The 12,299-nt window shown below is 44.8% G+C and overlaps 1 protein-coding gene across 3 annotated transcripts in view; it reads right to left on the reverse strand.

Moving 5' to 3' along the window:
- The window catches only part of LOC136677833 (partitioning defective 3 homolog), a 160,105-nt gene that overhangs the window by 6,821 nt on the left and 140,985 nt on the right, over window positions 1-12,299 (reverse strand). For all 3 annotated transcript variants that reach the window (XM_066655498.1, XM_066655497.1, XM_066655496.1), the window contains one exon: window positions 9,579-9,702. In XM_066655498.1, coding sequence (XP_066511595.1) covers window positions 9,579-9,702 — 124 coding nt within the window. The remainder of the gene's footprint in view (window positions 1-9,578; window positions 9,703-12,299) is intronic.

Here is a 12,299-nt window from a genome sequence, read left to right on the forward strand (position 1 = left end):
CACGTGCACCACAGTCGCATAACGTAAACAAACTGTATAAGAGGAAGATCAGTGTTGTTGCTATGGGATCCACTGCGAGAAGCAGAAGACACACAGGTGAGCTGGAATGAAAATCATGTGGGATGTTAGACGGACGTTGGGTGAACATTAGCAATAGGTTAAGTGAATGTTAGATGGATGGTAGGTGCTGTTATAAGGGGGAGGCGCCTTGTCAAGATGATATAATTAACCATATCTTTGATACAGGTCGTTAAACCTAACACAAAAGCACCAAGCATAATGGTGTAATTATCAAAACAAAGTACGCAAAGCAATTCCCCCTCACTCCATTAACACACACATTAAGGTGTCGCCTGCATATTGAAGCCAGTGAATGGCTCATAACACAAAAGGACTCATTTTTTATGGTGGTATTTCCAGTGGGTCCCCTGCACTAGACCTGCTCAGTCAAACAGACGGCTGGTGTTCGAGGCATTGTAAATCACTACCCAGCTGGAGCAGAGTGTGTGTGTGTGTGTGTGTGTGTGAGAGAGAGAGAGACAGAGAGAGACCCACCCCTCCACTACCATCATCAGGGGAGGGGGTGACACGCGGGCATCTGGGATTGATTGGCATGGTCTACCCAGACCATGTTGCCGTGGAGACAGCCATGCAGCGAGAAGAGTGTGTAAAGGCTTAGGGCATTAAACCAGGTCCATTAACAAAAGCCAAGAGCAAACACACAGGCTCGCGTTATGAATGTAACCATCATTACGTTTGTGTCTCGTGCTCTAGTTGAGTCCTACTATCTGAGGACTCTGAGGAATAGGACTCACCAACCCCAGGGAGGGATGAGTGGTATCCACATTTTCCATACTGTGGTAACATCCCAAAAAAATTAAGATTAATATATGACTGGTATTTGTCAGCACATGAAGCATACGGTTTTAGAGTGTTAGTACTGAGCTGAACTGTGCACTTCAGCTCACCAACACGTGCTGATGTTACAAACCTGTGTCTGAGCGACTGCTGCTAGAGAAACAGAAAACAATAGCGCACAGAATACAGAAATTCCCGAACAGAATACAGAACCAATGTGATGTCATCCGTTGGTGTGTCAGACTAAAGAAGCTCCAGAAAGAGCTCAAATAAAGTGTCTGTCCTCACAGACAGTCGCCCAGAGGAAACCCACACAGACACAGGGAGAACACACCACACTCCTCACAGACAGTCACCCGGAGGAAACCCACACAGACACAGAGAGAACACACCACACTCCTTACAGACAGTCACCCGGAGGAAACCCACACAGACACAGAGAGAACACACCACACTCCTCACAGACAGTCACCCGGAGGAAACCCACACAGAGACAGAGAGAACACACCACACCTGGAACCCGCTGTAAAAAGAATAAACAATGCCCGTCTGTTTATCTATGGCTCTGGCGATGAACTCGAGAAACCCTGCAATGCCTCCCACTGATGACATACCCTCGGATTCCATCTAAACTGGGCACCAAGGTTTCAAGAATCAGGAAGAGAACCGGTTCATGAATCAGAATTCTTCTGGTGGAAAAGCGTAGCTGGTCAGCAAGGCTTCAATAAGTAAACTAAAAGGGCAGACACACGTCAAATCACACACGTTTATAGGATAAAACCTCATATCTGTTAGCACAAAGTCAAGTGAAGGGTCTTCAAAGATTTGTCCATTTTCAGCTTCCTTCCTCTGTCTTTTAAGCTGAGCTCACAATGGCAGAGGGCTACTGGGCTTCCCCCCACCCATTTTCAGAGCATAACATCCCCAATCAGTGGGCTCCCACAGCGCCCCCTTTCTGTGGCTCTATTAACTGCACAGGAATTAGCTTTTGGTTCCTTGTACTTTACTTTGCCAGAAACAACACCCCAGACACGTCATAATTTTTAACCACTTTCCTCACTTTTAAAAACCATGGTATATGGTACTGCCTATAATACTCAACCGTAGCCCCAGACAGCCACTTACATCATGAGGGCAGGTGATACTGATGCTGATGAGAAGACTGTGCCAGGTGTTGGTCCTGCTCCAGGCAGACACAAGAAAACGATGCAGATATCCGCCTCTAGATAGGCCCCCAGGCTGTAAGGCTTACCTCTACTACCAGGCTGTTTTGACAGAGAAGCCCTTTTATTCCTGCCTCGGAAGAAGACCAACTACTGGTCTGCCTGATGAAAGCCAGCAGGTACATCCACATAATCTCGCAAATCCCAAACAAGTCACAGCAGGGAGCCACAAGCATCCTTCTTACCGGTGAAGGAAGTGAGCTCAATAGGCATTCAACAGCTGATGGGACGAGACCTTAAAGAGACACAATGCTCTGGGCCGAGGCACAAAGCTGCAGCCACCAAAACGACAAGCGCAGCAGTTCGACCAGAGGTAATCCACAGGAAAGAACAGGAAGCTCTGAAGATGCATAGTAAGGGCAAACCGCTGAACATCTAGTGTAGTGCAGAGGGGGAAGGCCCTGTGAGCGTCCGGGAAAGTTACAGAGCAAATTACACACACCTAGGGACAAATCACAACATGTGATTACCAGAAACAGTGGTGGGGACTGCAGCACCAGATGACAAGGCTTCTTCATCCTCAGCAGGTTCCTGGAATGCTGGCTTGCTGCCCATTAACAGCAGACTCCAACCTGGCAGATCAACCTTAAGTAGAGATCATCTGTACATGGTTGTCACACTCAATTCCTAACAGGGACAGGGGTAGCATTGAGTGTGAGCTGTCACCAGGACCGAGGGCTGCAGTGGAAACCATGGTCTGACAGTCCATCAAGTAAAAAATGTTGGCAGCGGCCCTGGATCCAGGGAAGTGTTTACAGAATGAACGCATATAGAGGAAGGGTGAAGTGCAGTGGATCTGAAAAGCTGGCCAGGCAGAGATGGAGTTCTAGTCCATCTCATCAGAGATATTATCTAATGCAAATGAGCCATTCCCCGCCTCTAGACTCATCAATAACAAACATAGTGGCTACGTCCACACAAGAGCTAAAGCAGTGGCAGGAATGGACCTGACGAACTGTTAGACAATGTACATCAGCTGCAATCCCAAATGTCTCCGTCCACACTGCGTAGTGCACAGTGTAGGTCATAAAATAAAGAGGTCTGCATTTAATTAGTGCATTGTTTGTCAGATAATAAAGCCATGCATATTCTGTATAGGGCGGCATGGTGGTGCAGCAGGTTAGTGTTGCAGTCACACAGCTCCAGGGGCCTGGAGGTGGTGGGTTCGATTCCCACTCCGGGTGACTGTCTGTGAGGAGTTGGTGTGTTCTCCCTCTGCGTGGGTTTCCTCCGGGTGATTGTCTGTGAGGAGTGTGGTGTGTTCTCCCTGTGTCTGCGTGGGTTTCTTCCGGGTGACTATCTGTGAGGAGTGTGGTGTGTTCTCCCTGTGTCTGCGTGGGTTTCCTCCGGGTGACTGTCTGTGAGGAGTGTGGTGTGTTCTCCCCGTGTCCGCGTGGGTTTCCTCCGGGTGCTCCGGTTTCCTCCCACAGTCCAAAAACACACGTTGCAGGTGGATTGGAGACTCAAAGTGTCCGTAGGTGTGAGTGTGTGAGTGTCTGTGTTGCCCTGTGAAGGACTGGCGCCCCCTCCAGGGTGTATTCCCGCCTTGCGCCCAATGATTCCAGGTAGGCTCTGGACACACCGCGACCCTGAACTGGATAAGGGTTACAGACAATGGATGGATGGATGGATATTCTGTATAAGTGTCACATCCCTCTAACATTTAGTGCACTGTCTGGGTGTAGTAGTGCTGGCTTTATCATCTGTGATGTGCACTATGTAGGGAGTAGGGCACTATTTGGGACAGAGCTATATTTTTCCACGGGACACAAGAAGCTCCTCCATTTCCATTTCCCACTGAATTGTGGGACATCACTACCATAATCGACTGGTTCCAAACATACACTGTGGATGGTTTAATGAACTTTGACCCTTGTAACTACACTACACACTGCTTCCTCAGACAGGATTAGAATTAAGTGTGCAATTGGGACACAGCTTTTGCTAAAACAAATCATTGCTATTTAAAGGTGTGTAACTGAATTATGCTGCTATTATATTATACTCAGGTCAGTTGCAATTGAATCACAATTGTTTCTGGGACAAGATATCAATCACTAAATGGCGATTGTGATTAAGTAGGAGGCGTTATTTGAGCTAGCTACAAAAAAGCTGCAGGGAGTAGCAGTTAATGCAATGGAAATCCCCGTTCTTTACACTTAACTTGTACTAGGAGGGAGTTTGTCATCACTCCAGCAGCATCCGGGACAAGGACAAGGTTAAACTTGCAAGAGGTGGGATACTCTCTTGGACGACAACCAAGTAAGAAAGGGCACGTCTCAGTAGGGTACACAGCTAGTGTTGTCTTCACTTCACAAGAAGGACAAGAAAGGTTTCTGTATCTCTGACTCTGCGACTGCGAGAAGAAGAAAGAGGACGAGCAGGTTATTTATCCATCACCGTTACACACTACACCAAGATAAGGTCTTAAACCTGGCGTACACACACACACACACGAGGAGTATCCACTGTGTTTCATTCTGTCTCTGGCAGTCAATAGAATTAAAATAGAATGTACTTTCACTGGGCAACAGAAACATTAGTCAGCGCCAGTGACAGGACGCTCACATTAATCCACTGCAGTCAAATCCCATTAAAGTGATAAAGGTCTGCACAACTCCACCATGATGTGAAGTACAGAATAAAAAGAGACGTTTTTCACCTTGACGAGTAGAAGTCGCGGAAGCAGCTTCCCTGGGTTTGAGATAAAGGATCCAGACGATTAAAGATGATGAAATGCTTGACTTGTTTCTGAGTGATGAGCGATGATTTGCACGGCTGAAGCTGATGCAGTCGCTCGGTTATTGATTCAATCCGACCGTCAGTGAGACTCAGACAGCAGGAGGAGATCTGAATGTGTGTGAACTACAAATCTAAGCTTTATTTTTGCTAAAAATGACGCCCCAGTCACCACACGCCTGACCGCTGAGTGTAGATGGTGCATATGGTCTGTGATGTACACTAAACGATCACTGGATTAGGAACACCTATGTTGCATTCATTGTCTATTTTATCAGCGCCACTGACCCCACAGTTCCCCATTTCCCCCTGTCCCTCAGCGCTCAGGACCCCCACAGAGCAGGTGTGATGTGGTGGTGGATCATTCTCAGCGCTGCAGTGACACTGACGTGGTGGTGGTGTGTTAGTGTGTGTTGTGCTGGTGTAGAGTGGATCAGACACAGCAGTGCTGCTGGAGTTTTTAAACCCCTCTGAGAACAGTCCACCGACCAAAAACATCCAGCCGACAGCGTCCTGTGTCACTGATGAAGGACTAGAGGACGAGCGACACACACTGTGCAGCGACAGATGAGCTACTGTCTCTGACTCTACATCTACAAGGTGGACCAACGAGGGAGGAGTGTCTCACAGAGTGGACAGAGAGTGGACACAGGGTTTAAAAACTCCAGCAGCACTGCTGTGTCTGATCCACTCGCTCCAGCACATTTCTGACTGGATATAATTAACAGAATCACTCAGTGTAGGTCATTAAGGCCGCAGTAAAACAGCTTAATTGTTATTATAAGCATTTTGTGATACAGAATTTGACGTTTTATTAAATTTTTTAAAATTATTCTCTCCTCCAATGCGTAATGCAGGGTTCCGGAGATTCGGTGCAAAAGTGGCCAAGCATCTATCAAACCCTACACAGAAATCAGATCCTAGACTGCTTAATAAGGTCTAGCAGAAATGCCAATTATAATGAATCAACCACAAATAGCGTAGAAAATAAAAGCTCAGCGCAGCTACAGTAGGCTTCAGTAGGAAAATCCTTAGCTTTTAATAATATTCTTCACCAGTTTTGCTTAGTCAGTCTCATATGTAACTAGACACACTATAAAACCCTTAAACCATAACATTCTCTACATTCTTCACAGGTGGACTCCCTCCAGTGCCGTGTCTGGGTGTGATTAAACTACAGAAAACACTGGAGCTCAGCGAGTAGCAAACCCACCCCGTTTTATTCCCTTCTTCACGTCTGAGACAAAGGAAAAATGCTTTTAAAAAGTAGGAGGAGGTGTGGAGAAAAAGGACCACAATCTGGAAACGTTTTCGTAAAACATTTAAAAGCAGCGCTAGCGTAGCCAAAGCAGGAGAGAAATACTGTCACAGACAAGTTTACAATACACAGAGAAATAAACAATACACAAAAAGAGCAACGGTAAGAGGAAGTCGTGTGACATCACGTGTTCTCTTTAGAGTACGACAGAAGGCTAAAGCACACATTTGAATAGTTTATTAACAGATAATGACAGCTGAAAGCTACTGCACTAAAGAGGAGTTTGTACAAATAATTAATTTAAGTAAATACACAGCTTACTAAAAAGGCATGCGTTATGTGTAATTTATTAGAATATCCTTCATAAATACAGAGAGAACACAAATAATAAACGATCCAATCAGAATGGACCTATCTGCGTCCAGTCCGCAGGTTTGTTCGTCCATAGCAACCGTTGCCAGGTTGGACAAGCTTTACAGTTGGTTTAAAGTGAGTGACTAATTAGAACGTGGCCCCTGTGTTGAGGATATCTGCTACAAAATAAAATATAAACAAATATATAAACACTGTCCTTGTCCCTGTCCAATTACTCACTGTAAAAGATTGTTCTCTGTACGTCTGTTGCTTCTTCACTGTACAGTCCCTGCTCTACTCCGCGCTTGTTGTTTGGACCCTGGTACACGTTGGTAAAACAACGGCGCTGTGACTTTAAAGATGACGTTCATGATTGTAATGAAAAAACACTTTTTATTAATTTCAGATGTTGTTTTCTCCCCATTTGCTGCTGTCTGTCAGTGCAGTCAAAACTGGTCAAGCCCCAGTGTCTGTAAAAGAGTCAAAAGACAGACGGGCTCGGTGCGGTACGCTAGGCGTTCTCTCTCTCTGCTCATGGCAGAGGCACCTGATGTTTTTTAGACAACAGAGAGAACTGTAAACGTTGAAAAGCACAAACCGAAATGAGGCTATTGTTCTATTCCTGCTCCATAGGTGGGTAATACCGAATTATTTGTGCTTTCTCCAACCCAAACTCACGAGACGGCTAACTGCGTTACCGAAAGGGCTACAAACTGAACAACTCAAGATAGAAATGAGTTTCTGTGGTAATTCAAACGGTGAAGATTTTTCCATCAAACACTGCTCCACCTTAAGATGTAAAGCTTCTGAACTTAAACAACCAGAGAGTACATCGTTTCCCCACCATCACAGACATTCCCTTTAAGCGCCGTGTACTTGTTGTGTATGTTGTGTCTTTGGCCAATCAGCACTCTGCAAGGTTTACATGTGACTGTTTTTCCCCTAGTCTGCATGCCTGGAACCATGAGTGAGCAGGTACTAAATAAAACCCGGTTCCAGGTACAGACATTCACCTAATGGAAACGCAAAAAAAAGCACAGCAGAGCCGAGCTGAGTAGAGTAGGAACCGTGCAGTGGAAAAGCACCAATTTTAGCCGCTCAAATGGTCACTTAGACCCCCACAGAGCAGTGTCCTGTAATTCTGGAACTACAAAGTGCACCTCTATGGCAGGTAGAGTTTATAATAAAAATAGAAACAAGGAGGTCATTTGAATGTTTGGACTGACCTTTGAACATCATTTGAAATGAACAACACGCTCCAAACCTGGACCTAGCTCCTCACTGGACTGCTCTGTAAACCTTGTCCAACCTTGTAAGAGTTGCCCTTGCTTTGATATGTATTTGTGGATGGAGCCTCTACGACCCCTGTTTACACCCGGGGTTTAACTGTACACAGCAGTCAGATCTCAGTCCGACTAAAGCAGAGAGAGACCCGACCACCACGTGGAAATGCATGCGGCGAAAATCTGATCACAATCCAGATACTAGACACAAGATAGTGACCAGAGGTAAACAGGGTGAAGAGGTCAGTCCCCACAGCTCATGGGTTGTTAACACTGCAGCAACTCCAGCCTTGGAATCTTATACTAACGTGTACAACACACGCTATGCCCATTTTTGTCATTTAGCCTTCATTAGTAAACTCTACTTTAGTCCTGAAGTGGATGTAGTGTGGATTCTCAGAGCAGTGCACTGTGAACTGTCCCATTCGTTTGGGTTTGTTTCAGTGGCTCGTAAAAAGAAAATGCTTTCATTTACTTCTCAACTCCAGACCTGGAAGCCCACCTGCACGTTTGCCCCTGCACGTTTGCCCCTGCACATGAGTCATGCCTTTAACTAACGATCCAGCTCCTCTAGAAGGGAATCAGATGTTAGGGCAGGACAACAATGAACCACAGGCGAACGACCGGACTAGAGCTGGGAAGCTCTTTTCTGAAGTCTTTCAACAGACAAGGCACAGTCAAAATAACGTCGTCGCCCCCAGCCCTAAGTTCCTTAATCACTCCATTAAAGGAACAAGTGCCTTTGAGTCTAATCTCTAATGTGTAGCATCTGTACTACACGGCTATTCAGTCGACTGGGTCTGTCACGCTCGTAATTATCTGATCACAGTTATTCCTTCGGTTCGGTTCGGTGTGTGGCTGCCGTAGAAACAAAGTCGTTTCTCCAAATAAACTTTCAGTGTAACAAGATTCTGTTGATTATTAATGAACTTTGACTCTCACTAAAGGACACTCTTAAAAATTAAGGTGAAAAAAAAAAGATGCTACAAAATGTTCTGTGAGCGATGCCAGAGCAGAACCCCTCCTGGTTCCGTGAAGAACACGTTTGTTTATAGGTTTTAATGGGTAAAGAACCTTAAGAATGAATGAATGAACCTTGGAAAGGTCCTTCACAATCACACACCTCTTAAACAAACCTGGTTCTTTATGAAACCAAACGTGGTTCTTCTATGGCATCGTTTAAAGAACCCTTTGCAGCCTCTTCATTTTTAAGAGCGCGTGTTTAAATCGTAACTAAAATTAAATAAATAAAAAAAAGCTGAGATACGAGGTTTGGTTTCGACAAAAACAAACCCTAAATTTGTGGCTGTAACACTTTTTTTTTGAGCGCTTTATGGGTGCGCTTTAATAATGGAATATAACAAACAAAACATAAATAGCAAATAACCATCAGCTAAATTTGACTTCTCGTGACAGGACGAGAGGATCAGATCGTCCTGTTTTAACCGACCGCACGCTCTCCCTGCAGCAGACAGAGATCAGGTCGTAAACATCCTGGAAAATCCTTTTAAAGTGACTCTCAAACCTCTATAGCCTTCACAGTCCCGGCTAGTATTCATATTCACGATTCATCTTCATGTGACTGACATCCAAACATCCTGGAAGTTGGCAGGAGACGGCCGGACGGAGGGGTGAATGAATGGATGGACTGATGAAAGGATGGATGGATGCTCCCGGTGGACGAAGAGATGAGAGGATGAGTAGAGGTGTGTGTTAGCATTGTTAGTTCAGTGTCCATGCTTCTGCATGCAGGTCTCCGCAATGCTCAAGTCCATCTTAACTACCCCTACGGGAGGAGTGTGCATGGCAATCGATCCAGAGCTCTCTCACACACACTTCCTCACACACTCCTCACACACTCACCCACGGCTGCTCGAGGTTGTAGGCTCGGTGCCGATCGTCTGGCTCCTCCTCTTCCTGTCTGGCCTGCTGAAACTCGTGACGTAAGCGCTGTATCCGGTCGTGGTTGCTAGGCGCCAGCCTATTACTGGATAGAGAGGAGAGCTCACAGTGAGTATATACTGTGTAATACATATGATACAGTACTTGCTCATTACTCAGACACACAAAACTGATATTTAAATTGTTTTATTGAAACCCACAGCATACAACACACAGCGCGAGTGCAGAAACCGTTATTTTGTACACTGTGCCCTACGGATGGCGTAGAGAGACACATGGCCTTGGATTTGCTGCACTGTGGATACATCACTCACAGATCATCTCACATTTTCAGACGAGAAGAACTGCTTTATTAAACTTACGACAAAATCAGTAACGACGTAGAAAGACAGTCGCGATAAAATATTATCCTCCAAAACTACACTCAGAGCACAGGGAAAGGGGGGTCAGACTTACCCTCTACACGGGGAAAAGAATGAGAGAGGAGTACATACGGTCATGGCCGAAAGTGTTGGCACCCCTCAACTTTTTCCAGAAAAGAAAGTATTTCTCCCAGAACATTATTGCAATTGCATGTGTTTCGTTACACACACGTTTATATCCTTTGTGTTGTTCCAAAGACATATTTTAGTCACCATCGTTGAGAAACCTGGTTGGTTCTCCGAAGCCAAGAGCACCCTGAGCGAGCCGGATTAAGTCAGCCTCTGTTGACCATTTGAATTCCGTGTCGTAAGTAGGACCACAGATCCCTGTTCTCTTCGTTCATGGTGACTTTATCATTTAAAATAAATAAATAAAAAACATGTGTAACTGCAACCATGTTCTGGGAGAAATACTTTAAGTTCTGGGGTTCCAACACTTTCAGTCATGACTGTACGGCTTGTGACTACGGTCTGTTTCATGTGGAAACAAAACATGAGTGGACTAACATGGTAACTGAATCTTGTATATGATCTGTGCATGAATAGCAGAGAAGAGCACAAGAGCAGAGAACAGTTTCCATTAGATTTAATGACGAAAAATGCTACTATGGCTAACAGAGGGTAACACACAGTAGGATTCTTTACACCGCCCTGATGCAGTGGAGAGCCCTTCTGGGTGCTGTGAGACTCTCTCCAGCGCAGGGAGAGGAGCTGTGTATGAGATAAATATATCCATTTTTCCCATCTGTTGACATTAGTGCTGAGTTCTGAAACTAGACCATCTGTATCCAATAGGGCACCCGTGCAAAAACAAAACAACAGCACATGACTGCAACCCGTGGATTCATCCAATCATTTTTTGTAACAGCTTTATCCTAATCAGGGCTGCAGTGGGTACGGTGCCTACCCAGAATACACTGTACACTATCAAATGTTCTCAAATATTCTAATACTTTACAGCAAAGGTGAAAATGGTCAACAAAATGTCAGCTAGTATAAAGCCCCCTAGCATTGGAAATGCATTCTCTGGATTGATGACACTCCACCTAATACTCCTGGTATGAGTTACAGTGCTATTTGTGATCCAGAACAAACTATCCAACAAGAGTATAAGACCTTACTAATGTTTATGCAGCTGAATACCATCAATTCGTCCAGAAATGGTCCATTGTCTAGGGCCAAGTCCTCCCTAGACATTGTTACTAATACATTGTTATTAATACCTTTGATTTCAAAAGAAATACTGAATGAGCAGATGTCCACAGAACCTTTGGTCATAGGGTACCCAACTGAGACAGACATTGCCGGTTTCACTTGACTGGTACTGAGGCTATAGAATCTCTACTCGTCCATATCTTCTTGCCTTTACTTTGAGCATAAGGCAAACCAACCAGGTGTGACCCCACAGTGTCCATTACACCTCTGAACCTTTATGAGTGCAGATGGTCACACAGCCCATAGAAAAACACACACTCACCTACATGAGGTCCCGTGGAACTCTCCATCTTCTGACAATAGGATCCCTCCCTCAGCAGTGGTCAAAATATTATTAAGCTTAATACTCTGGGATAAGACCAAGAGTCTGATTAGGACCAGAGTAAGACATGACTAAGATTAAAGCCCCTAGAGACTCAGCGCTAACTTTGGGTTAAATGTCTTTCAAGAAGCCAAGATCAAACCTGTATTAGACTAGATCTTTCCGTAGCACTTGCCTTAAAGGCGACAAACAAGGTCCTGTGATAATTCAAACAGTGAATACAAGAGAAATATCATCGTCATTATTTTCCCTCAATCTCACCATTCCACCTTAAAAGATGTGGAGCTTCTGAACGTAAACACATCAGTGAGAACAGCATTCCCCCCCCCCCCACAATCATAGACATCCCCTTTAAGTGTCGCTTTGTTAAATAGAAAGCATCTACAATATAAACAAAACAAATGTGATCCCATTTATAAAATAATTTGAGTCTATCACTGTTTTAGGAGCATGGTTTAAACCTAGTTTTAAAGACGAGACAAACAAGTATGTACTTCTATGTAGTCTAGAGGGTGGGCCATTTATATGGATACACCTTAATAAAATGGGAATGGTTGGTGATATTAACTTCCTGCTTGTGGCACATTAGTATATGGGAGGGGGGAAACTTTTCAAGATGGTGGTGACCATGGCGGCCATTTTGAAGTCGGCCATTTTGGATCAAACTTTTGTTTTTTCAATGGGAAGAGGGTCATGTGACACATCAAACTCACAAGAATTTCA

The sequence above is a fragment of the Hoplias malabaricus genome, chromosome Y, assembly GCF_029633855.1.
Source record: "Hoplias malabaricus isolate fHopMal1 chromosome Y, fHopMal1.hap1, whole genome shotgun sequence".
Taxonomy (NCBI): Eukaryota; Metazoa; Chordata; class Actinopteri; order Characiformes; family Erythrinidae; genus Hoplias; species Hoplias malabaricus.